The 24,099-nt window shown below is 44.4% G+C and overlaps 1 protein-coding gene across 5 annotated transcripts in view; it reads right to left on the bottom strand.

The window, feature by feature from the left end:
- Positions 1 to 1,876: 1,876 nt before the first annotated feature.
- Positions 1,877 to 24,099, bottom strand: part of FBXO4 (F-box protein 4) — a 27,610-nt gene continuing 5,387 nt past the window's right edge. For 2 of the 5 annotated variants that reach the window (XM_053300609.1, XM_053300610.1), the window contains exons 2-7: positions 17,293 to 17,528; positions 12,012 to 12,232; positions 9,396 to 9,471; positions 7,876 to 8,045; positions 6,778 to 6,965; positions 1,877 to 6,445 (exon numbers count right to left, since the gene is read on the bottom strand). In XM_053300609.1, the coding sequence (XP_053156584.1) occupies positions 6,362 to 6,445; positions 6,778 to 6,965; positions 7,876 to 8,045; positions 9,396 to 9,471; positions 12,012 to 12,232; positions 17,293 to 17,528 (975 nt within the window). In that variant the 3' untranslated portion in view covers positions 1,877 to 6,361. Of the gene's footprint in view, positions 6,446 to 6,777; positions 6,966 to 7,875; positions 8,046 to 9,395; positions 9,472 to 12,011; positions 12,233 to 17,292; positions 17,529 to 19,208; positions 20,121 to 20,846; positions 21,391 to 24,099 lie in introns of those variants that run through there. The other 3 variants (XM_053300606.1, XM_053300607.1, XM_053300611.1) reach the window with 3 other exon arrangements.

Genomic DNA, 24,099 nt, shown 5'->3' with positions numbered 1-24,099 from the left:
TTCTCTCCCCTGCCGTGCCGCCGCCTTCTCTCCCCCCTTCTGCCGCCGCTTTCTCTCCCTGCCCACCCACCTGCCCATTTGCTGGTCTGTCAATTGGCCTTATGTTCTCCACCGCCGTTGCTTTCCTCTCTCCCTCACCTCGCTTGCAAATTCTCGCTAGAGCTGAATTATAGATAGATGGATAGATAATTAAACACTAAATATTAAGTCCTGCAAGTTTCAGTACTTCTAGAGAATAGGGCCATACACACAATCAACAGGAGGAGGCTATCCGGCACATAGCCTAGGTTTGCAGGCACGTGTGAACCCACTCAATTCTTGCAAACCCAGCTCGCTTGGATCTGGCTGCCCTCACTTTTCTACCCTGGGCTTAGGTTGGAGGGAAAGAGGAGCCCCCATACCTCAGACTTGTGATCATATGCTGAGAGTTCCACTAAAAGTGGGTCCCAGGCAGAGAAGAGTTGCTGCTGTATTGAGGGCTACTACCCTATTGTGTGCACAATGCCTTGTGGGATATCTTGGAAGACCCAGCTCAGTTTCCTCCATACTGGAGCAGGCACTAGCCTGATTGTCGGGGGAGTGGGTAGAGCAGACCTGCTCAACTTAGGGCCCCCAGCTGTTTTTGGACTACAACTCCCATAATCCCCAGCCACAGTGACCAATTGCCAGGGATGTAGCCAGTTGTAGGCTAGCATCTGCAGGAGGGCTGAAGTTGAGCAGCCCTGAAGTAGATCCTTAGGGAGGCTCTGCTTGTGTATGAGGATTGGGATTGGGATCGGAGCTCTTCCCTCCCCTCCCCTAAACCACCCCAGATGATCATGTGAAAGGCCTTACTTAATGTGTAAGGCTTAACCTTCAGTACTACCTCTATGTTACATGTCTTTAGAATAATACAGATTATAATCCATGCTTAATTTGGGGTTGAAATTGCATTTACCTTTCAATTTAACCGATTCTGGTAGAAATGTTGCATCTTCTCTTCCACTGAATTTGTGCTTATTCAAGTCCTAAGAGGAACCAACAGTCTCTCCTGGATGCATCTGAACATCTTTGCAAGTTAGTTTTGCAAACTTTGCTTGCCTCCCGAGCTGGCGTGCATAAAGCAGCCCTTATCTTTGTAATAGATCACACAGTACATAGGAAGCTGCCTTATATCAATTCGTAACATTGGTCCATCTAGCTCAGTACTGTCTACTCTGACTGGCAGCAGCTCTCCAAAGGCTTCAGGCTGGAGACTCTCCCAGTCTTACTGGGAGATGCCAGGGAGATGAACCTGGAACTTCTGCATGCAGATCAGATGCTCTATGACTAAGCTATGCCCCCCGCTCCCCGCCAAGGAATATTTTACAGAAGACAGTGCTCACCCATCCAAATGCAAACCAAGGCAAACCCTGTTTAGCAAAGGGGATAATTCATGTTCACTGCTATAAGACCAGCTCTCCACCCAAAACTGAGAGTTGAAGAAGGTGGGATAGGAACCCACATGTGCAGGGCACAATGGATTAGCACACACACACACACACACACAGACCTACCTACCTACCTACCTACCTTATCTTGGATATGAAAAGAAAAACTACACTTTGTATATATGTTTGCTGATCTATTTTGTTTCCAGGACACAGGAGACGGGTTGTCTTAAAACCTGTTTTTAAAAAATCCCTTAACTGGAACACTTACTATATTCTACTTCTATGCAGCAAAGGCGACGTCTTGTGGCTGGAAAGAAGACATACACTCCGCCTCTAAATTGTGCTATAATCCAAATTCCTTTTCTAACATTTCCTATACTTTAAAAAGGAATGGGTGTAGCCTAACAGTCATTCTTCACTGCTATGTCTATCTGTTTCAGAATAAATTAAACGTACATGCCAGCTCAGAGCTCCAAATGAAATTTTATTTACAGTGCTTAAAATGATGCTCTTCCTTTTTGACAAAAAAAGTCAAAATGGCATACAATGTACAAAAGAAAACATTCACATACAATCAGTAACATACATATCAAGGAATTCATACATTTAAAGAGTTTTATCATCTTTCCTAAAAGAAAGCAAAGAAAAACATTACCCCAGCTCTACTGGGCTAATATTCCAAGCCCCGGGGGCTATCACTGCAAAGTCCCTGCTTCTAGCAGTAGCTCTTACATAGGCACACAGGGAGCTATATGACACTGAGTCAGACAACTGTTCCATCTAGCTCAGAATTGTCTACTCTGGCCAGCAGCAACTTTCCAGGGTTCAGCCAGGAGTCTTTCCAGTCCTACCTGGAGATGTCAGAGATTGAACCTGGTACCTTCTGCATGCAAAACAGAATTTCATTCACTGAGCTATGGCCCTATCCCCTTCAGTTTACACCCACTGATGGAATCTGAAGCAGGGCCTGATTAGGTGAAGAGGTGGCAAGGGGTTGGTATGGTAAAGGGAGAGGTGTCTACGTTATGTGTATGCCCAGCCCAAGAGCCAATCAGTCCTGAAATGGTGCAGAAGGTGCCTGCTCCCCATCTCTGGTGGTGGGCAACACATATCACACACCACTCTTTCCCCCACATCCCATCAGCACAGTGTGTAGTGCAGCACTCTTCCACAGTGATGGGGAAGTGCCTTCCTCCTCCTTCCCCTCCTGCTGCTGTTCCAGCACCTCTTCCACCAACTTCCCCCACTCTTACTGTCTGGTTTTTGAAAAGTCAGAGGGTGGGGGATGCAGAGTGAGTGTAGTGATCAGCCTCCCCTCCCCCTAAAGAGTTAACAGGAAGTGAACCCTTGTCTTGACTGACACGCTGGTGAACTCCAGGGCAGCCAATCAGTACATCAGGTGGGTGGGACCTGGAGAGCAATTGCTGGGAAATCTGGGAACAATAAGGGCAGTCTTGGTTGGAGAGAAGCATGTGCAGAAAGGCTTAGTGAGGGGCAATGGCGTTTTGCTCCCTCATGGTCAAAGCCAGCATGGAGGTTTCTCTCATGGAATAACTCTGTAGATCCTTAACAGAAAGGATTGCAGGAACTTGATTCTCCTCAGGAACTGGGTTCAAGGAAGTTCAGTTCCTTCAGTTCAAGGAAAAGGGAATTCAGCATAAGGAACAGGTTGTTTAGATTGTGCATTAGAAACTTATATTTCTTTGTGTTTGTGTCTTGAATATTCATGATACTGCTCTATTATAGTTTACCTGCAATGTAATTGAAATAAACACTAGCCTACACTCAATAAACCTAGGGTGTTGCAAAAGCCTCTGTAAACATTTAAGAGTTTTTTTTAAGACAACCTATTCTTGTAATCCCACTAAGTATTCTTAACTGTATCTAAAAGCTGAGACAGCCTTAGACGTAAGAGGTCTGTAGTAATTGAATAAAACTGGTTTTTTAGTTCTTTTCTTTTTACAAGCCTCTCCAAGTTGGTTTTTAACTCAGGAAAAGGGGGCCCGAAGGGGGATTTCTCTGGTGCAAACATGTCCTCAAATGTTCAGCAACTATCAGTTTTCTCACCACATGTAGGCTTGCACGTGGAAAATTTTTGTACTTGTCCAAGTGCCAAACTAAGAAAGGTTTTTTTCCTGGATTATCCCACCCCAAACCCAGAGAATTTCTGTAGACAAAAGGGGGAGGGGGTGGCGGCAGCAGCATTTTGAACTTACCAATAATACAGAATAGTTTTAGAAGCTCAGCAGGGATGATTCAGCATTTCTTTTGCTCATATGAGCTTGCTGAGAGGCAAAGGCTTTAATCTGCTACAGTGAGGAAAGTGAAGGAGTGGATTGTGGGCTAGATAACCCACCTCATTTCTTTCCACTCTGTTCACTGCCCTCTGCATCTTCAACAATTTTGTGTTATCAAGGGGAAAGGATATGTTGTGTACAGTGCTCCCTCTAACGGGGATTCCCAGATGGTGTTGACTACAAATCCCAGAATCCCCAACTGCAATGGGTTTTGCTTGGGGATTCTGGGAATTGTAGACAACAACATCTGGGAATCCTTGTTAGAGGGAACACTGGTTGTGTATTTATTGGCTGATTTATTGTGTTTTTATCTCCAGAACACAGGAATCTTGTTGTCCCCTGTTGTTTGAAAGGTAGGAAGGGATGAGAATGAGGGAGTCGGGGTAGTATTGCAGGCCTGCTCAACTTAGCCCCCACCAGCTGTTTTTGGACTATAACTCCCATAACCCCAGCCACAGTGGCCAATAGTCAGGTATTATGGGAGTTGTAGGCCAACTTCTGCAGGAGGGCCGAAGTTGAGCAGCCCTGTAGTATTGGCACTGTCACCACCCCATAAGGAGGGGGGGCATGGTGTGTGGAGGTGGTTGCTGGAGGTTAGCAAGAATAGCACGCCTCCTTCCACCTCTGCCAACCCACAACCTGAGACAGCTGCTTCACCACACCATACTAGTGGGCCAACTCTAGCTACGTAGGTCCCAGGTCATCAAGGGTTTAAGCAACATACTTAAACCACAGTCATATACTGACTGTGGCAGTGAACTGTGAATAACAACTGCAGGCAGACATCTTGATGGGACCCATTCACACCCATCATACTTATATTTACTTAATGCCTCTATATACCACCAATTTAAAAAAACTCAAGGCAATGCACAAGTTGCCAGGAATCACAACAAACAGAGTTTATATCCCCTTGGAAAGCCAGCATGATGCAGTGGTTAGAGCGTGGAACTAGGACTGGAGAGGCCCAAGTTCAAGTCTAGGCCTGTGCATGCTGAGAATGGTTGTATCCAATCCAATCTGACTGGACCAGACAGGAAAATTGTTGGGAGAGCCAACATGATCCCCCCAAACTGTCGGGTTGGTCAGATTGGGTGGGAAATCCTACAATTTCCCAACATTCTGTCAAGTTCTTTGCTTTAACTTTTAAATCCCAACAGGGGAAAGAGGAGCCACCTCTCAGATCAAAGAACAGTGCAGATGCTGATGTATGATGAATGGCCATGATTTCTACTGGCCATCCATTGCACAACTGTGTCTGTGCAATTATTGCATTTAGTGCAGGAGCACTCTTCTGCAACTGTGCACATATCCCATTGCAAGGCAGACAGAGCACTGGCGGTATGTTAGCCAGTAATTTTACATAGCGAGTTGCAATATACTGAGTAAGACCATTGGTCCATCTAGCATTACTGCATACAATGACTGGCAGAGGCTCTTTGGGGTTTCAGACAGGTGTATTTGCATCGAGAGGCCATGGACTGAATCTAGAACTTCTGCATGCAGAGCACAGGCTCTTCCACTGAGCTACGGCCCTTTCCCTTATCATGGTAACATATAAACAACCACCCCAGGGAGTTGGTCATCTGTAACATGCCTGCCTTTGGTAAGGAGAATTCTACTACTTCCTTTCTTTGGTGGAGCTCTCACCTAACATGGATATGCAGATGACCAGTTCCCCATGGCATGAAGCCCAAGTGTGCCCCTGAAGCATCTCAGGATGAAGTGGCCATTCACCCCGAGCCTGACACTGAGGAGAAGAAGTCCTCACAAACCCTGAGCCTGAGACGGAAGACCCATAGGATGAGGTAAGGTTTGAGGGGCCATCACCTCCATCAGAAACACCTGTACCTGTTGACCCCCCCTCAACACTCCTTTTCCCTTGTTCTCTGAAGATGAAGCAGAGGCACCACTATCCCCGCCAGCAGTTACCCAGTTCCACTGCAGCCAGCACTTGGGAAACAGAGCATGGCCCCTTTAAGATGTGGCTTGGGCAGGACTGTATTGCTGGCTCTGTATTTACAGCTTCAGTTTGCCTCTGCTGTTTGCTGAAGCAACTTTGTTGTGGATGTGTTCTGTCTTGTTGCTTGCTCTTCTTGAATTTCTGGCTTCTGACCCCTCCTTGTTTGACCTTGACCTTGCCTGTTCTGAATGGACTGGTTCTTGGCTCCTGAGCTTTGGCTTTGGTGACCTTGGCTTGACCCGCTCTGTTTGCGGATGACACCCAATTACTAGTTTCCTATGCTGTTATGTGTGCCCACTGCAGTAAGCTACTATTAGCAAACTCTCATCTATCTGTCTCCCATTACACACACACACACACACACACACACACACACACACACAGTTAACCATTACCCATTTCTCATAACCTTGAACTTGAGTTGAGCAGTGGAACCTGCAGTGTTCTGATGGGAGAGCTGCATTGCACAAAAGCTGGAAATTCTAACATGTACTGAACAGCCTAATACTACCACAATCACACCCCTCTTCTCTGCCTTCTAAATAGTTTTGATTAGGACAGAATTTGTTTTTGTTAGTAAGAAAGAGTCTCTTGCCAAACCATGGCCAGTTAAGGAGAGCAGCATTTGCTTGTAAATCAGGCATTTAAGAACAAAAATAATTGTCACTTGAAGCATTTCTGATTACTGGCTATTTTTTATGTTCACATTCTTCCAGTAGCCATTCAATTCCATCCAACAGTCCAGTTAGTGTAGCAGCATCAGTGTCCTGAATCTGTAAAAGCAAAAGGGAGGTAAGGGTTGGTGTCTTATATGAAACTGGAAAACTTCAAATAAAAAAATTATTGGTGCACATGTGCATGTTTAAAAATAAAACTATTTTAATTGCCTGGAAGAGGGACATTCTGTACATATGATAGCTGTACATACTGCAAAAGATGTGGCTAGTGGCCATCAACACATCTTGTAGAGACAAATTCCATATATTAATTATATGTATTTCTTTTTGTTAGAGCTGACTGAGCTGCTCATTAGCTTCACAATGTAAGAGGAAAGAAACTGAAAAAAGAGGGAAGATACTGAAAAAAAACAAATGAACAAATATACCATCCATGGTTGACTGAGCAGGTCCAGCTGCAGTTGATGTGCCATGTAAACACAAGGAATCCGTTCAATCCCAGGAGAAGAAATGCAAGAAAAGATCAGCAGAGGTCTGTCTGGAGGTCCAAGAGCAGGATCAAGCATTGCTGCCATTTGAGCATATTCAGTTTGACGTCTGTGTCCTGCAAAGAACACTGTATATTTCACTGCCTTCTGCACCTTAACATCAGTCAACACTGGGGTGGGATCAGCCCCATTTGAGAAGGAAAAAACTGAAAAGCTTTTTTTTTCAGTACTGTGCATCTTCCAGGTCTGAATCTGTCTTAATGAGGTTGAATTCCCTGTGGTGTTTCATCCACCATCCTCTCATAATTGTGCCCTTTTCACTAGTACAGATATTGCGGTATCAACAATGCCTATTGCACTGCATGGGAAAATGAAAGTACTATGCACTTACAGTGCTAGGGGTCAAACAGGCCCCACAAAATGCTGTCATAATACTGTATGTACACTTTATGTCCATAGATGCCGAGATCAGAACCTGTTCCTTCCATGTCTTGTAGGGTAAAAAGCATAGCAGCTGAACACACAAGATCTTTCCTAGATTTCTAATTAAATAAGACACAGCTAGCCCACATGTGTTTAGGAGGAGAGCTGGTCTTGTGGTAGCAAGCATGACTTGTCCCCATAGCTAAGGAGGGTCTGCCCTGGTTGCATATGAATGGGAGACTTGATGTGTGAGCACTGCAAGAGATTCCCCTCAAGGGATGAAGCTGCTCTGGGAAGAGCAGAAGGTTTCAAGTTCCCTCTCTGGCTTCTCCAAGATAGAGCTAAGAGAGATTCCTGCCTGCAACCTTGGAGAAGCCGCTGCCAGTCTGTGAAGGCAAAACTGAGCTAAATAGACCAATGGTCTGACTCAGTATATAGCAGATTCCTATGTTTATATCCGATTTAACCTCATTAAGATCAATCTTGACCTGGAAGATGGAGTTGCAGAACACTGAACCAGAAGCTGTATTATTTTGAGCTTCTCAAATGGAGCATAATCAACCGAGGGTTAAAACTTCCTTTAGATTGTGCCAAGCATCATTCAGATCTCCTTACTTTTATGAGCTTCAGCATCTGCAACATAAATAAACCCATCAACATGACTGCACATGTTTTTAACGTGCTCAATCAGTTTGTATTGAGTTGTCCCATCAGGACCATGATCTTCGCAGAATATCTTGTTGACAAGATTGGAGTTGTCTTCTCTGGCTCTGCGTCTTTCCTTGCTGGAAAGATAACAACAATCACTTTCTTCAGATAATATGCAAGGGAGTAATAAGATAACACAGAATTAAAGAACTCAAGGACTGGTGTGTTAGGAAGGAGTGGAGATGGGCCAGACAGCATGCTGTAGTAAATAAATCATTTAGCTTTCAATCAATCCATTTTTATTCGCTCTAGACCAGGGCTGCTCTACTTCAGCCCTCCTGCAGATGTTGGCCTACAATTCCCATAATCCCTGGCTATTGGCCACTGTGGCTGGGGATTATGGGAGTTGTAGTAAAAACAAACAAACCAAAAAACAGCTGGGGGCCCTAACTTGAGCAGGCCTGCTCTAGACTGTAATCAACAGGCTAGAATTGATCAGTTGTCTATTTTGGCCCTTGGATAACTTGTTCAAATGTAGTCTATATAACCTAGGCCTAATTCCCATAAACAAGGTGGTAAACCTGTTCCTGGACTGTACAGACTGCAGAGCTTTGCTTGCATGATGGAATACTACTCCACACTAAATTCTCCCTGCACACAAAAAACTAGCATGTCAGGAAGAAGGCTAGGGTAAAAGTCATCTCCCTGAGACACCAGTTGTTGTTTTTAATGCACAAGGAGGTTTTCATATGGGGAAGGATTCTGTCATGTGAGCCCCCATCTGCGGTTTGAAGTGGTACGGTCCAGAAACAGGTTGACCTTCTGTTTGTGAGAATGCAGCCTCTGTTTCAGCTGTGTTGTAGGCACATGAGCTGAGCTGAACTGTTTGAGAAGCACACATTCCTGCTGAGTGCATGGCAAGAGTAATGCAGCCAAAGGTTTCAGGGATGGGGCCATAGCTTAGTAGCAGAGAATCTCCTTTGCATGCAGAAGGCCTCAAGTTCACTCCTTGGCATCTCCAGGTAGGGCTTTCCTGCATGAAACCTTGGAGAGCTGCTAGTGGTCAGGATAAGCAAATTAAAGCCTCATTGAATATGAGATAAAAATTATTCTTCAGAAAGCTGGATTTCTTTTCTCAATTTTATTGACAGGCCTACATCTACTTATACCAGGCCAGAGTGGTTAAAGATGATATTTATTATGTGAAATATTTAAGTCTAAAATGATATGGATATCTAATGTGCCCTTTTAAATATTAATAAGGCTGGATTTCATTTGTGTTTGTTTTATGTGATAGTGTTTATATTATTTTGCTTTAAATGAAAAAAATAAAATAGTTTAAAACAAATTAGGAGCTAGCTGGATTAATGGTCTGACTTGGTATATAAGTCATATGTTCCTGTATTACTTGAAAGAAACTTGCACTGACAGAGGACCTCTTGAATCAACTACGTCTCCCCTTCCCTTCCCCAGCAAATAAATCTTACCTGGTCTTTGAATACAGTGTCAGAATATTGAATTTCTGTTGGTTAGTAAAATAGAATGTGACTCCCGAGCCAATCCCTGAGACCAAAAAAGAGATATAAAAATTTGAGATCTGACAACAAGCACTTCTATTTGAAGTGCTTGTTGTTGTTCATATTGAATAATTATTATGAATGTAAATATTATTATTTCTGTATACTGCCTAGACACGCAAGTTTGGGGTGGTATACAAATTTGATAATTAATAAATAAAATGATTATTCATATTGAATAATATGACATTCAAAATTAAGGACATATTTTTATGCTGACAAGAGCCATGATCCAATGAACCATGCAGCTATCAAATCATATCAAAGAGATGTTGCCTCCACCCCCACATAGCCAACAACTTTTGAATCCATTACTCAGGGCTTGACAAATCCAGCCATGGCACCTAGAAACATAACCACGGTGTCTGTATATTCAGTGGCAGAGTATTTGATAAAATATTTATTCGTCCCCTAGGCAGCTCTTTTTCTGTTCTAATAATGTTACTTGTAAAGGGGATAAAGAGAAGCCCATTTACCCTCTCCTCCTGAGTAGAGCCAGTCATGAGAAGTGCCAGCATCTGTTCCAATCCTGGTACTCCACAACCAGATGGCCCAAGTTTCTTACCCTTCTACCCTGGGTAGAAGGGTAGATGGCACCCTACCCACCCCATCTCCACAGGCAGGCAGCCTGTGCACGCTCAGGCTGCCTGCACCACTCTTGGTGTGGTGCATTGCGGGATGCCAGAGGACTTCCTCTTCCGGCTCTGCTGCTTGCCGACCCAGTGCTCATGTGGGCATATGAACGGTGGAGCCAACATCGAGCTCCAGATCTTGTGACAGGAAAGTTCCTGCCTTCCCCCCCAAGACCAACGGATTCAGTTGTGTGAATGACCTTAAGTGTCCATCAGGAAATCAGGTAACTTTGTCAAGGGTCCATTGTTTGGCTGCTAGATCCGCAGAAGATTTGTCAAGTCCTGCCATAGTTACAGAATGCCCTAAGAGAGTGGGCATAACAAAATTAGTACAAGTCTAGAATTTGTTTCTGTTTCTTTGTGGAAACAGAGGACCTTTGAACATGTCCGATGTTCAAATAGAGTATTTATGACTCAGGCTTGGTAGGGATGTGCACGGAACGGGCAGGGGCTGGGATAACTTTAAGGGCTGGGTCGGGTGCACGCATCCCTCCCTCCGCTTTTCCCCTGCTGGCACTGGCTGAAAAACTGCAGGTGCTGGCTTGAAAACCAGTCTGGCAGGGTGGCAGCATACCTCCCTGCCTGCTCTTTGGTCCGGAAGTAGATGGAAGAAGCGAGTGTGCATGTCGGGCATGTGTGCATGCACATCTGGTACGCACGTGACATGCGCATTCACTACTTCTCCCTACTTCTGGTCTGAAGAGTGGACAGGGCGGCAGGGAGATATGCTGCCCCCCTGCCAGACCAGTTTTCCAGCCAGCAACAGCGGGGGGAAAGCGGAGGGAGGGGTAAGTACACCCCCCCCCGCTGAACTATTCAAACCAGCCAGTGTTCAAACCTGTTTGGAGGCCCGTAAAAGCACCTCCGAACAGGTTTGTGCACATCCCTAAGGCATGGTTCTCACAAAGAGCCATTTTATTCCATCATTTATTTCATTAATAGCCTGCCTTGCTCCCATCATGGAACCAAAAATGGCTTACATGACCCAGGTGGTCAGCCATCCAGGCACTGACCAGACTTAGACCAGCTTAGCTTCAGCAAGGTGGATGTACGGGGTGCCCTCAGACCATGCCCTTTACTGCCAGGTGAGGAAATAAACCAGTTTCTGGGCTGCACAAACTTCAGGTGTGGGTTCACATGAACTCCCCCTTGAATACTTCTCCATACAAAATAAGGGAAATGTGTCATTACAGGATTTAAAGAATTCCCTTATGCAGAGTCAAGACTATTGGTTCATCAAGGCTTGTACCACATGCTCCAAGTGGCTCCATCTCTCCAAAGTTTGTTTATCATATTTCCATACCACCTGACATGTGCATCCCTAGGCGGTGTACAGAAGATGCATAAAATACAATATAAAAACAGGAAACATTAAAATGATATAAAATAAATTGAAATTAATTAAAAGCCTGAGAAAACAGGTGTGTCTTAAGGATCTTTTTAAAAACCACCAGAGATGGAGAAACTCTGATTTTAACAGAGAGTGCATTCCAGAGCCCCGGGGCAACCGCAGAAAAGGCCCATTACCAAAGAGCCACCAAACAAGCCGGTGGTAGCCGTAAATGGACCTCTCCAGATGATCTTAATAGGCAGGAGGGTTCATGACAAAGGAGGTATACCCTTATGTCCCCTGGACCCAATCCATTCAAGGCTTTATAAGTAATAACCAGCACTTTGTATTTTGTTCAGAAACATATCAGCAGCTAGTGCAGTTCTTTTAAGTTTGATGTTATATGGTCTCTTCGGGTTATCCAGTCTGGCCAAAGTTGTGGATGGAAATCTTTTATGACCCAGCTATTAAGGTTTCTCTTCCATTAAATAACTTTTAATTCAAACAAGATATGGAGGCTATAATATTAAAAATCAATTTTTAAAAAATTAAAACGTGTATTACCATGAATTTGTCTAGAAGGGATGCCAGCAAGTGGCAAAATCTCTGGCCTAGTCATCATGTTATGCACCAAAGATTCATCCAAGTCTTCCAAACCCGGGCCAAACATGGCAAAGCGAGGCTCTGCTTGTGTGATCAGTGACTGTAAGAAGGATGTCATGGCTCTGTAAGTGGGCCAGCTGGAGTTCAGACATCTTCTACGCCAGGAGCAGCACTTCTTATATCTGTGTGTAAAAAGGATATGGTTCAGCATGATTGAGAACCTTGTTAAAGGGTCCTGCAAATGGTGAAGGACAGAGTACCTGATACTGTAGCACTGCAGAACCTAAATGGGAGCCGACTTGAGCCTTGTTCAGTCTTTACAGAATCTGGGGACCCCCACATACCCCCAGGAGCGTGGCCGAAAGCACTGCCCTTTCATTGACATGCTCTGAACCCCTCCCCTCTGCCACTGTTCTGTTCTGTTAGGAAACTGCCATATTCTGAGTCAGACCATTGGCCTATCTAGCTCAGTATTGTCTTCACAGACTGGCAGTGGCTTCTCCAAGGTTGCAGGCAGGAATCTCTCTCAGCCCTATCTTGGAGATGCTGCCAGGGAGGGAACTTGGAACCTTCTGCTCTTCCCAGAGCGGCTTCATCCCCTGAGGGGAATACTTTGCAGTGCTCACACATCAAGTCTCCCATTCAGATGCAACCAGGGCAGACCCTGCTTAGCTATGGGGACACGTCATGCTTGCTACCACAAGACCAGCTCTCCTTATGCTATGTTATTTATTTAAAATCTTTCTATACCACCCAAAACTTGCACCTCTGGGCAGTTTATAATTAAAATCATTTAAAACATTTAAAACCAATTCTTAAAAATATTAAAACTCTAAATCTAATTAAAAGCCTGGGTGAATAAATGTATCTTCAGTGCTTTTTTAAAAGTTGCCAGAGATGGGGAGGCTCTTATTTCAACAGGGAGCGCATTCCAAAATCCAGGGGCAGCAACGGAGAAGGCCGTTCTACGAGTGGCCACCAGACGAGTTGGCAGCAACCGCAGACGAACCTCTCCCGATGATCTTAACAGGTGGTGGGGCTCATGGCGAAGAATACGTTCTCTTAAATACCCAGGGCCTAAACTGTTTAGGGCTTTATAGGTAATAACCAGCACCTTGTATTTAATGGTATTTATCTGCAGAGACCAACACTGTATTGTCTCCAAAATGGAAGCAGGAGTAAAATACCACCGCCCTATTGAAAGCAAATCTCAAGTTAAAACAGCAGCAATCTAGCTTAGCAACTCTGCCGAGTCTAGGCGTCCCCCATTGCTACTTCCTTTTGTACACTGCCTCCTTCCCGCTGGCCATACTCCCAGTTCTCCTAAAGGTACAGTATATTTTTTTTAAAGGTACAAGCCACCATACACTTTGTGGAGGGATTCTTCCTATGATCAGAGCACTGGGATGCTCCTCCCACATCACAGGGAGGATCTCTCCAGGGGTACAGCATTGCAGACCAATGCTGTAACAGCGAAGCGGAGAGTAAGGGTTTCAGAGTACATCTGTGCAGTGATAGAGCTTGCAGAAGCACTCTTGGGGATGCTGTACACAAGTAGAGCACCCCCAGATTCCATAACCACTGAACAGGGTTCTGAGCAGTATTCCCTCTAACAGAGATTCCCAGATGTTGTTCACTACAACTCCCAGCATCCCCAGCTGCAATGGCCTTTGGCTGGGGATTATGGGAATTGTAGTCAACAACATCTGGGAATCCCTGTTAGAGGGAACACTGGTTCTGAGCTCTGCCAGAATGGGAATACACTGGAGCCCTGTTCACATACACAGCGAACATACAGAATCTGAGTATAGTGAACATGTGTACAATTCTGTATGTGCGTATAGTTATTAATGTTATGTTCAATATAATACAGTAGTACACTTCCTATTCGCACCCTGCATCTCACTTTTAAAGTGAACACACATACAGTCATTCACACAAAAACATGTACAGGTGTACAAGTACATATACCTGTAAGCACGCACGACATAATGTCTGAATATGGCTTATGAGTCCATTATAAGCTGCTCTCAACTTTTCAAGGAAGAGCAGGATATAAACATATTAAATAGAAAGGGCTTGGATTTAAATTTGCTTACAGTCTCATGCACCATTGTATGCAACAGTAGAGACGTGTGAGTATTTATGTCTGCCAAATCTAGGATAACAGAAAGAAACTGAGCACAATAGCCAATGCACCACGAGCAAACAGGGGAAGAATAGTGAAACTACCCTAAGCAAAACAAAATGAAGATGAACCTTTGCAGCATGGTGTAGCAAGAAACAGAACAAAATGCTCTGTAGCCTGTCCATCTGAAATCTGATAAACTACTTCACGGTAGCTATCAAGGCAACTAGGGAGGAGAGCTGGTCTTGTGGTGGCAAGCATGAATTGTCCCATTTGCTAAGCAGGGTCTAGACTGGTTGAATTCGAATTGGAGACTACACGTGTGAGCATTGTAAGATATTCCCCTTAGGCGATGAGGCCACTCTGGGAAGAGCATCTGCATGCAGAAGGTTCCAAGTTCCCTTCACGGCATCTCCAACATAGGGCTGAAAGAGATTCCTGCCTGCAACCTTGGAGAAGCCAACAATCCTGAGCTAGATGGACCAATGGTCTGACTCGGTGGAATACAGTTTCCTATGCTCCTATCTTTAGCTTATTCTACTTTTGGTTATTAAAACTAACTATCATAAATGTGAATGACATACAATGAAGATATAGCTTCATTGAAATAGGATGCAGCTTTTAAAGGTGAAAGTTAAAAATTTCTCATCCATATGCTGTAAAGGATGTAAGGAACCAAAACATACATTTCAGACTAAAATTTAGTAATTCTTATTCTAGAGATATGCCCTTGTTTAACTTCCAAAAGCACATCACACAAAACATTCAAACAATACCTTTCACACTCTCGTATCTGCCAAATGGGGATAACATTTCATGCCTCGATCTGCTGAAGTTGATTCTAGTCTATGAAAGCTTATGCCACAATACATCTGTATTGCAACTCTTTAAAATGCCATGCCTTAAAGACCTTTAAGGTTCTTTTTAGCCCTGTTCAACACTTGTATAATTTGTGTATAGCAAAACCCTTCCTAGAAGGGCTGAACTGTCCTAGGCCTTCAAAAGGCATGTGACTAAGGCACATGCAAAATGAAGTGTAGCACACTTCACCAAGAGTTTATTATTACATTAAAATAAAAACAAGAGTATGCAATAAGAACAATTGTCTCTTCATAAAGCAAATTGTAAGAGAGAGAGAGATTCACTAACCAGACAACTCAGATGCAAGCAATACAATAAAGGAAAATAAATTCCCTCATGCATCTAACTGAACTGGTCCCTATTTATTTTTATTTTATTTATTGTTGCATTTATATACCGCCTTTCGTTAAAAGACAACCCCAAGGCTATTCTTCCCCCTATTCTTCTACTACTCACTGGCAGGGGCCTTCCTGCTGTTTCCAACCTCCAAATTCCCCAGCAGCTTTTCAGCCTGCTGCTTTCTCAGGCACCACTTGCGGAGGGAGGCCAGTGGCGGCCGGTGTCCGGCCATGGCCCCCTTGCCCCGCCCCCTATGTCTGATGTCAGACATGGGTGGTAAGCCACCACCACCACCCGTGTCTAACATCAGACGTGGGGGCATGGTCTAGATCCCGAATGGGGCCGCATGGCCCAGTTCAGGAGTTAGATCGAGGCCAGTGCTGCATTCACAGTGTGGCCAGAAGTGGCTCACCCTGCCTCTAGACAGGGAGAGCCGCTCCTGGTCATGCTGTGAATGTAGCGCTGGCCATTTAGTCACGTGGCCCCATTCAGGAGCTAAACTACACACACACACCCGCGTCTGACCTCAGACGCAGGGGGTATATTGGGGCTGCGAGGCGCAGCACCTGAGGGGCGGCGGCCTGGGTTCTTTGAACCCTATCACCCCTGTGGTGATAGTGGTAGTGGCTACACCTTTGCAGGGCACTCTTAGGACAGACTAAACAGAGAACAAAGCTTTCTCTTCTGCTGATGGCTGTCCTCTGGATTGGCCTTTCTGTTTTGATTTTCCCGAGCTTTCCCCCTTATTAGGAAAGGCCCATCCTCCCAGCAGTTGCTCTAAGTGAGGCCTAGTCCTCCCCTAAAGCCTTACTATTACTACACAAGTCTTTCACATAGAAACATGCATGTGTTTACAGACATTGTTATGAACCCTGTCACCTATTATGATCAAAGTAGGCTTATCCTACGGTGCCACCAATTTGCCTGGTGGCAACTCAAAGATACGCCTTCTATGTGGTTGCCCAGGGGCTGGAACACACTCCCTGTTCAGATTAGAGCTGCTCCATCCCTGATGGTTTTTAGGAAACAGTTGGAGACGCATCTTTTCAGCCAGGCTTTTGTTTGAATTTCACTGATTTGTTGTTTTAATTTAGATTTTACATATGTTTTAATGCTGTTTTTAAATCTGGGGGTTTTGGGGGGGGGGGTTGTAAGCTGCCTTGCAGTTTACTTCAGTAATAGGCAGTATATAAATGTATAATTAATTAATTTAATTAAAATCTGAAAGTAGGTACAACATAATGTCTGATTAGGGCTTTTGTGTTTACTAAAACTAGTAGTAAGGCAATTTCCCTACATGTAGCCCTATTCTGCCATTACTGGAATAAAATGAAAATGAAATGACTCCTACCTGTGGTTTAGCTAAGTTTGTTTTTCACATGTGAGATATAGTGCCTTGCTCACCGTTGGTGCTGCATGTTAGACGCATTTGTTCACCCAGGCTTTTAATTAGACTTACAGATTTTAACATTGTTTTAATGTTTAAATCTTGTTTTAATTTGCCGCCCAGTGAGTTTGGGGTGCTATATAAATATGTTGAAATAAGAGCCTCCCCATCTCTGACAACTTTTAAAAAGTCAATGAAAACACATCTGTTCACCCAGGCTTTTAATTAGATTTACTGTTTTAATATTTTTAATCTTGTTTTAAGTTATAATTTTTTTTAATGTTTAAATTTTGTTTTAATTGTGTTTTTAATTGTAAACTGCCCAGAGACACAAGTTTTGGGCAGTATAGTAATTTGTTAAATAAATAAATAAAATCCCACCAAACTAGTGGCTTACAGCCTGCTGGCTTACAGAAATTATATTCACCATCATGTTCGCAATGATGTTTAAAATCAGAATGTAGCATAACATCCTAATGTTTCTATTTAAGTCGAAAGATTTAAAAAAAAATGTAGAGGACACTTACACTTCCATGTAGTCCCTTGGAGAACTATCATGCAGCTCAGCAAAGGATCTGTTAAATATCTTTGCATCTGGGAGCGATTTCCAGTCAATAGAATGCCAAGAAGGGAGATCCCGAATGAGAAAGTACCTCCACAGCAAGGGATCCTGGACAGTTTGCCTCCAGTAGCGACTAGTGCTTCCCAAATAACTCAGATCTTTGGGTGCAAGAAAGGACATAATGTATAACTTCATATCAATCTGAAAAGAGAGGTTTAAAAATATATTAATCCATCTAGAATAGGATGTTCAACCCGAGACCTTCATACTGTGGCTGGACTACAACTCCTACCATCTCCAACCGCAATTTATTGCAGCTGGGGATTATGAGAGTCATAGTCCAATAATACCTGGGGTGCCTCAGGCTGCAAGAGCAGCTCTGCCAGTATAGTAGCACTCTCTCATACTTGATGTTAAAATTGCAAAGAACAAAAAAAAGGAAAAAGAAACTATTCAAAATACTACAGACTGCTTCTGTCTGAAGCTCTCTCAGCTTTTAGTTACAAGTACTCAGTACATAAGTACATAAGAACAGCCCTGCTGGATCAGGCCCAAGGCCCATCTAGTCCAGCATCCCGTTTCGCACGGTGGCCCACCAGATACTGCCAGAAGCCACAGGCAGGAATTGAGGGCATGCCCTCTCTCCTGCTGTTACTTCCCTGCAACTGGTACCCAGAGTCACCCCCCCCCCCCGAGGCTGGAGGTGGCCTACAGCCCTCCGACTAGTAGCCGTCCAAAGACCTCTCCTCCATGAAGTTATCCAAACCCCTCTTAAAGCCATCCAGGTTGTTGGCTGTCACCACATCTCATGGCAGAGAATTCCACAAGTTGATTATGCATTGTGTGAAAAAGTACTTCTGTTTGCTGGTCCTAGATTTCCTGGCAATCAATTTCATGGGATGACCCCTGGTTCTAGTGTTATGCAAGAGGGAGTAGAATTTCTCTCTATCCACTTTCTCCACACCATGCATGATTTTATAGACCTCTATCATGTCTCCCCGCAGTCGTCTTTTTTCTAAACTAAATAGCCCCAGGTGTTGTAGCCTAGCCTCATAAGAAAGGTGCTCTAGGCCCCTGATCATCTTGGTTGCCCTCTTCTGCACCTTTTCCAGTTCAACAATGTCCTTTTTTAGATGTGGTGACCAGAATTGTACGCAGTACTCCAGGTGCGGCCGCACCATAGTTTTGTATAAGGGCATTATAATGTTAGCAGTTTTATTTTCAATCCCCTTCCTAATGATCCCTAGCATGCATGGAATTGGCCTTTTTCACAGCTGCCGCACATTCGGTCAACACTTTCAACGAGCTGTCTAACACGACCCCAAGATCCCTTTCCTTGTCAGTCACCAACAGCTCAGATCCCATCAGCATATAGTTGAAGTTGGGGTTCTTCGTCCCAATGTGCATCACTTTACACTTGCCAACACTGAACCACATTTGCCACTTCTTCGCCTACTCACCCAGTTTGGAGAGATCCTTTTGGAGCTCTTCACAATCAGTTATGGATTTCACTACCTGAAAGAGTTTGGTATCATCTGCAAATCTGGCCACCTCGCTGCTCACCCCTGCTTCTAGGTCATTTATGAATAAATTAAAAAGCCAGTACAGATCCATGGAGGACCCCACTTCTTACTTCACTCCATTGTGAAAACTCTCCATTTATACCTACCCTCTGTTTCCTGTCTTTCAACCAGTTAGCAATTCACACATGTACTTGTCCCCTTATCCCATGACTGCTAAGTTTCCTCAGGAGTCATTGATGAGGAACTTTGTCAAAAGCTTTTTGGAAGTCCAGGTATACTATGTCAACTGGATCATCTTGATCCACACATTTGTTGACACTCTCAAAGAATTCCAAAAGGTTGGTGAGGCGAGATTTACCTTTGCGGAAGCCATGCTGGTTCACTCCCAGCAGGACCTGTTCTTCTAGGTGCTTTACAATTTTATCCTTGAGGATGCTTTCCATCAATTTGCCTGGAACTGATGTTAAGCTAATCGGCCTGTAATTTCCCGGATCACCCCTGGATCCCTTCTTGAAAATCGGTGTTACATTTGCTACTCTCCAGTCCTCTGGTACAGAACCTGATTGCAGGGATAAGTTATATATTTTAGCAAGGAGGTCAACAATTGCACATTTGAGTTCTTTGAGGACTCTTGGATAGATGCCATCCGGCCCTGGTGATTTGTTAGTTTTCAGTTTTTCCAGACAGTTTAGAACATCATCTCTCGTCACTTCTAGCTGGCTCAGTTCTTTAGCCGCCATCCCTGAAAAGCCTGGTCCAGGAACAGGCATATGCTCAGTATCCTCTGCTGTGAAGACGGATGCAAAGAACCCATTTAGCTTCTCTGCAACCTCCATATCCTCCTTAATAATCCCTTTCGCTCCCTCATTGTCTAATGGTCCAACTGCCTCCCTGGTAGGTTTCCTGCTTCTGATGTATTTAAAGAAGTTTTTGTTATTCCCCTTGATGCTTTTCGCTAAATGTCCCTCAAACTCTCTTTTTGCCTCCCTTATTGTTGTCTTGCTTTTATTTTGCCAGAGTTTGTGTTCCTTTCTGTTCTCTTCATTTGGACAGGCCTTCCAATTTCAGAAGGAAGTCTTCTTCCCTTTTATGGCTTCCTTGACAGTACCCGTTAGCCATGCTGGCATCTTGCTGGACTTAGTGGTACCTTTCCTCTTTTGGGGTATACAATCTAACTGGGCTTCTAGTACTGTGGTTTTGAGTAAACTCCGTGCACTCTGGAGCAAAGTGACTCTCCTGATTTTCCCTTTCAGCTTCCTTTTCACCCTACTCGTCATTTTAGAGAAGTTTCCTCTTCTGAAATTCAAAATGTCTGTGTTAGACATTAACACAGTAGGTTACAAGACTCCAAAAAGCACCCCAGATGACATTGGGGTGGCACACTTTAAAAATCGTGGTTACCCAGTTGCAGAGAACATGGATGTAAGAAAATATTTAAAACCCTTCAAAAGTTTACAGAGTCTTTTACAACGCCCTAATTGCATGGGCACAGGCTTAGCTCTTCTCAGCTTAGTTGCATTACAGGTAAACAATAGAAAAGGTTCAGGGATATACAGAGATTATGTTTCAGAGTTATTTTGATGCAAAACAACACATACAACAACATCTGATGCTTTTCTGCAGGACTTGGATTGCCTTTCATCCATATTTTAAGAAGAAATGAAAAATGTGATAAGTTTGGCTGTGGGCAGAAAACAGAAAGAAGCTTCATTTGACCAGACCGAACATGCTCACAAGCACAGGAAAGGAGGTGTCTACATTTGATCAGGCGAACAGGAAAGATCCATCGCATCCTGATCCTGCTTTGACTCCGGAAGAGAACGCTTAGAAAACCCCTCCAAAGCGCAAAACGAAAGCAAAAGGGGAGACGCCAAGGGCTAGCTGCGTATTGTGCGTAATGTCGACATTGACAACACAGCAGCCGCCCGGAAGCAGAGTGGGCGAAGCGTTTTGCCTTGCTGGAACTGGCCAAGTTGGCCCGGGCTTGGGCGCTTACCGGCAGGGCTTCCAGGGCGCTAGGCTCCTTCTCCTCGTCAGCCTCCGCAGCCTGCGTGCCCTCGTTGCCTTCCAGGAGCCTCCCCCGGCCCCGGAGCCCCCATTTCTCCCGCAGGAGGCGGAGGCTGCTGCGCAGCGCAGACTCTAAGCGCCCATCCCCGCCGTTGCTGGCTGTCATTGGGCCGGTGCAGCCGCTTGAACGGCGGCTTGTCAGACCCGAAGAGCAGCTGCTGGCTTGTCGCAGTGCTCTCTTGCTGCCCACACGCGGGAAACAGGCACTGCGCCGGTGCAGGGGATCTCCGTTCGAGGAACTGCCTGGGGTGGATGCGCATTGTCAAGGCAGGAGGAGCGTGGGAGAGGCAACCCGTGGTCACGCCGCCTCCGGGGAGCTTCTTCCTAGGCGCCGCCTAACGCCCACTGCGCTGCCCAAGGGGTTTCCCTACTAGCTGATCCGGTTATCAGCGCTGTCTGCCGTTCTGATTCACTTAAAAACCTCGGCTTATGTGCCGCCTTCCGTTAAAAATCGCCTCAAGGCGGTTTACAAGATGTTTACCCAAAGCACTAGAAAACTGGCTTTAAAACGCAAAAACATAACTAAAGATAACAGTTCAAAACTCTGTAAAACATGTCTGCGTTTGGGAGACATGCCCCTACGTCGGTAGGCAACCCTTAGCACTCCAGCCAGGTGCGTAGCCAGCTCTGAAGGGGCCCGGGTTCAAGACCTGAAGATGGGGCACCCCTACTTATTTTTATTTTCTGTGGCACCATTTTAAAAAGGGAGAAGGGGGTTAACCCCCTCCTGCTATAGGGGCAACAGGGAACACTGGACAAAATTAATTAATATTTTGAATGTATGTCTAAGTCTTTTCTCGCTTGCATTCCTTCTCCTCCGCCTCCTGCTCACTCCTCCGCCCCTTCCTCCCTCCAAGTTGCCGGCTTGGATGGGTTGCGTCTCTTGCCCTTCCCCTCTCCCTCGGTCCTGACTCTCACTGCCGCCTCCAGCCAGTCCAATGCAATCCAGTACGGATCATCCTGAGTCGGATCCGTCCCTACTTGCTCGCTCCCTCCCTCCAGGGCTGCCATATTTGCTGCTACATCCGGGGAGCGCCCTTTGTATTTTATATGGAAATTAGCTGCACTGTCGGATTGACTTGTGTCTGCTCCGGACATCTTCCACCAACAGTTGGAGAAGTATCGTTTGTTTTTTTAAGCATGTCATGAATCATTAAAACACCTAGATTTTATATCTCAGCACCACTTTCTGATATATTAGTTCCGTTTTTAATCTCTGTGTAGTGCAGCCGTGGATTCCTCACCAGCTGCGGACTGCTATCCCTCCCCCCATTTTCCAATTCCTGAATAATACGTTATTTGTTGGTGAAGATACCTACTTCAGAATTACGCTGAGCAGGAGTGTTTGAATGCATTCTCATAACCACTAAAGTTTCATTTGAACTTTTGACCTGTTTTGATTCTTGAAAAACTTATCGGTTTGTTGTATTGCTGTAAACCGCCTAGAGACTTCGTCGTACGTGGTACACAAATATGTTAAATAATAAATTAATAAATAAAACCTTTATATACCACTACAAAACTGGCATTTGGATTGCTTTCAAATAATGGCCGTCTGGCTTTATCTCAGGTATATATACTGTAATTTGCATTTTCTTTTGGTGAAAGACTTAAGGCTGCAGTTTTAAGCACAATGACTAGTAGGGAGTATTACAGATTTTTGTAGGATCTACCTTCAGAGTTAACATCTCGGGAAGATGCAGTAATTCTAGGACCTGGCCTGTACAGAGATACCAGTGACCTGCAGTCTGACTCCCAAGTCAGTTCTTTGGAACTCTGTGAAACATACTTCTGAACAAACATGACTGGGGCAGGGATGCAAGTATAAACACTCTTCTTCGTTGTAGTGACCAGCCTCTAAATTGTTAACAGGAAGTGAATTCTTGTCTTGACTGACAGGTTAGTGAACTCCAGGGCTCAACCAATCAGTCCACCAGGTAGGGAGGACCTGAAAGCTGCAGGGGGAATTCTGGGAACACAAAAGGAAGTCTTGGCAGAGAGTGTGGACTAGCCTGAAGTCTGTGTTGGGAGCATGATGGTAGTGGAGTTTGCTGCAGCAGGATGACTGTAGATCCTTGTAAGACAGAATTGCAGGTGTTTTGCCTTGCTGGAACTGTTGATTCTTATCAGGAGCTTGGTGGAAGGAGCAAGGACAGGAAGCTAGGGATTTGGCTTTGAGAATTTAGCATAGGAAAAGAGTGTTTAGTCAGACTTCCTGTCAGGAATTTATATTTCTCTCTGTGTGTGCTTTGCAGTTTCTTAAATATCTGTTCTTTGCAACTAATTAACTAAGATTTCAAAGTGTGCCAACATAGACCCAGCAGGGTGTATTGAAGTATTTTTGTAACCAAGTTAAACATTTTTAAGTGCATCTTAAAAACCTAAGAGCTTCAGATGGAACTAATCTGTAGTAATGTTAATAAAAAGTCTTTTTTCTCTCTGTTCTTTAATTTTTTCAAGCCTCTCAGGGTTGGTTATCAACCCAGCAGGAGAAAAGGGGGCCATAAGAGGAATTTCTCTGGTGCAAAATGTGTCTGAATGGGAGGCCAAATTAACAGTTAACTCCATGTGCAGGCAGACACCTGGCAGAACAACTGGTTTCATTCTTGCCTATTAGCAAGGGGAAGCAAAGTGAGACAGGGATTTTTGGTCAACCAAAACCACTTAAGAAAAACTTTTAAAAAGGTGACCTGGTGGCAGTGAGATTAACCTACCAGAACTTCTGGGTTTACCAGAATCTTTTTCTTAACTTTCAGGTCTTGAAAATTACAGACTTTTAAACCAGCCAGTCTGCTTCTCAGAGCACTGGAAAGGGATGACTCGGCACTTAGGTCTCTCTCATGCTGTAAACTGGTTTACACCAGTCAGGGAGATTAATCATTAACCTGGCCTGAGTCAGGAAAGGAAAATATTCCACTACCCACAATTTGCCACAGGAGCTAAATAACATGATAAACAGGCATTTAAACACAGGAACTGACATCCAGAAATCCTGAGCGTCAAAGTGAGCTGAGGAGAAAGGCAGTGGTGGAATGCAAGACAATGAGACATACTCCCAAGTAAAATTTCAAACTAACTTTGCATCCTATTTGGCAGAGATGCAGCTGTGCTTTTATTTTTCAAAGAGTCCTGTGTGACTCAGATAGTTGCATACCTAATCAGCAACAAAACATTGGGGCTGC

Source organism: Hemicordylus capensis, chromosome 2 (genome assembly GCF_027244095.1).
Source record: "Hemicordylus capensis ecotype Gifberg chromosome 2, rHemCap1.1.pri, whole genome shotgun sequence".
Classification (NCBI taxonomy): domain Eukaryota; kingdom Metazoa; phylum Chordata; class Lepidosauria; order Squamata; family Cordylidae; genus Hemicordylus; species Hemicordylus capensis.
The sequence above is the reverse complement of the archived record's forward strand: the minus strand, read 5'-3'. Positions and strand labels throughout refer to the sequence as shown.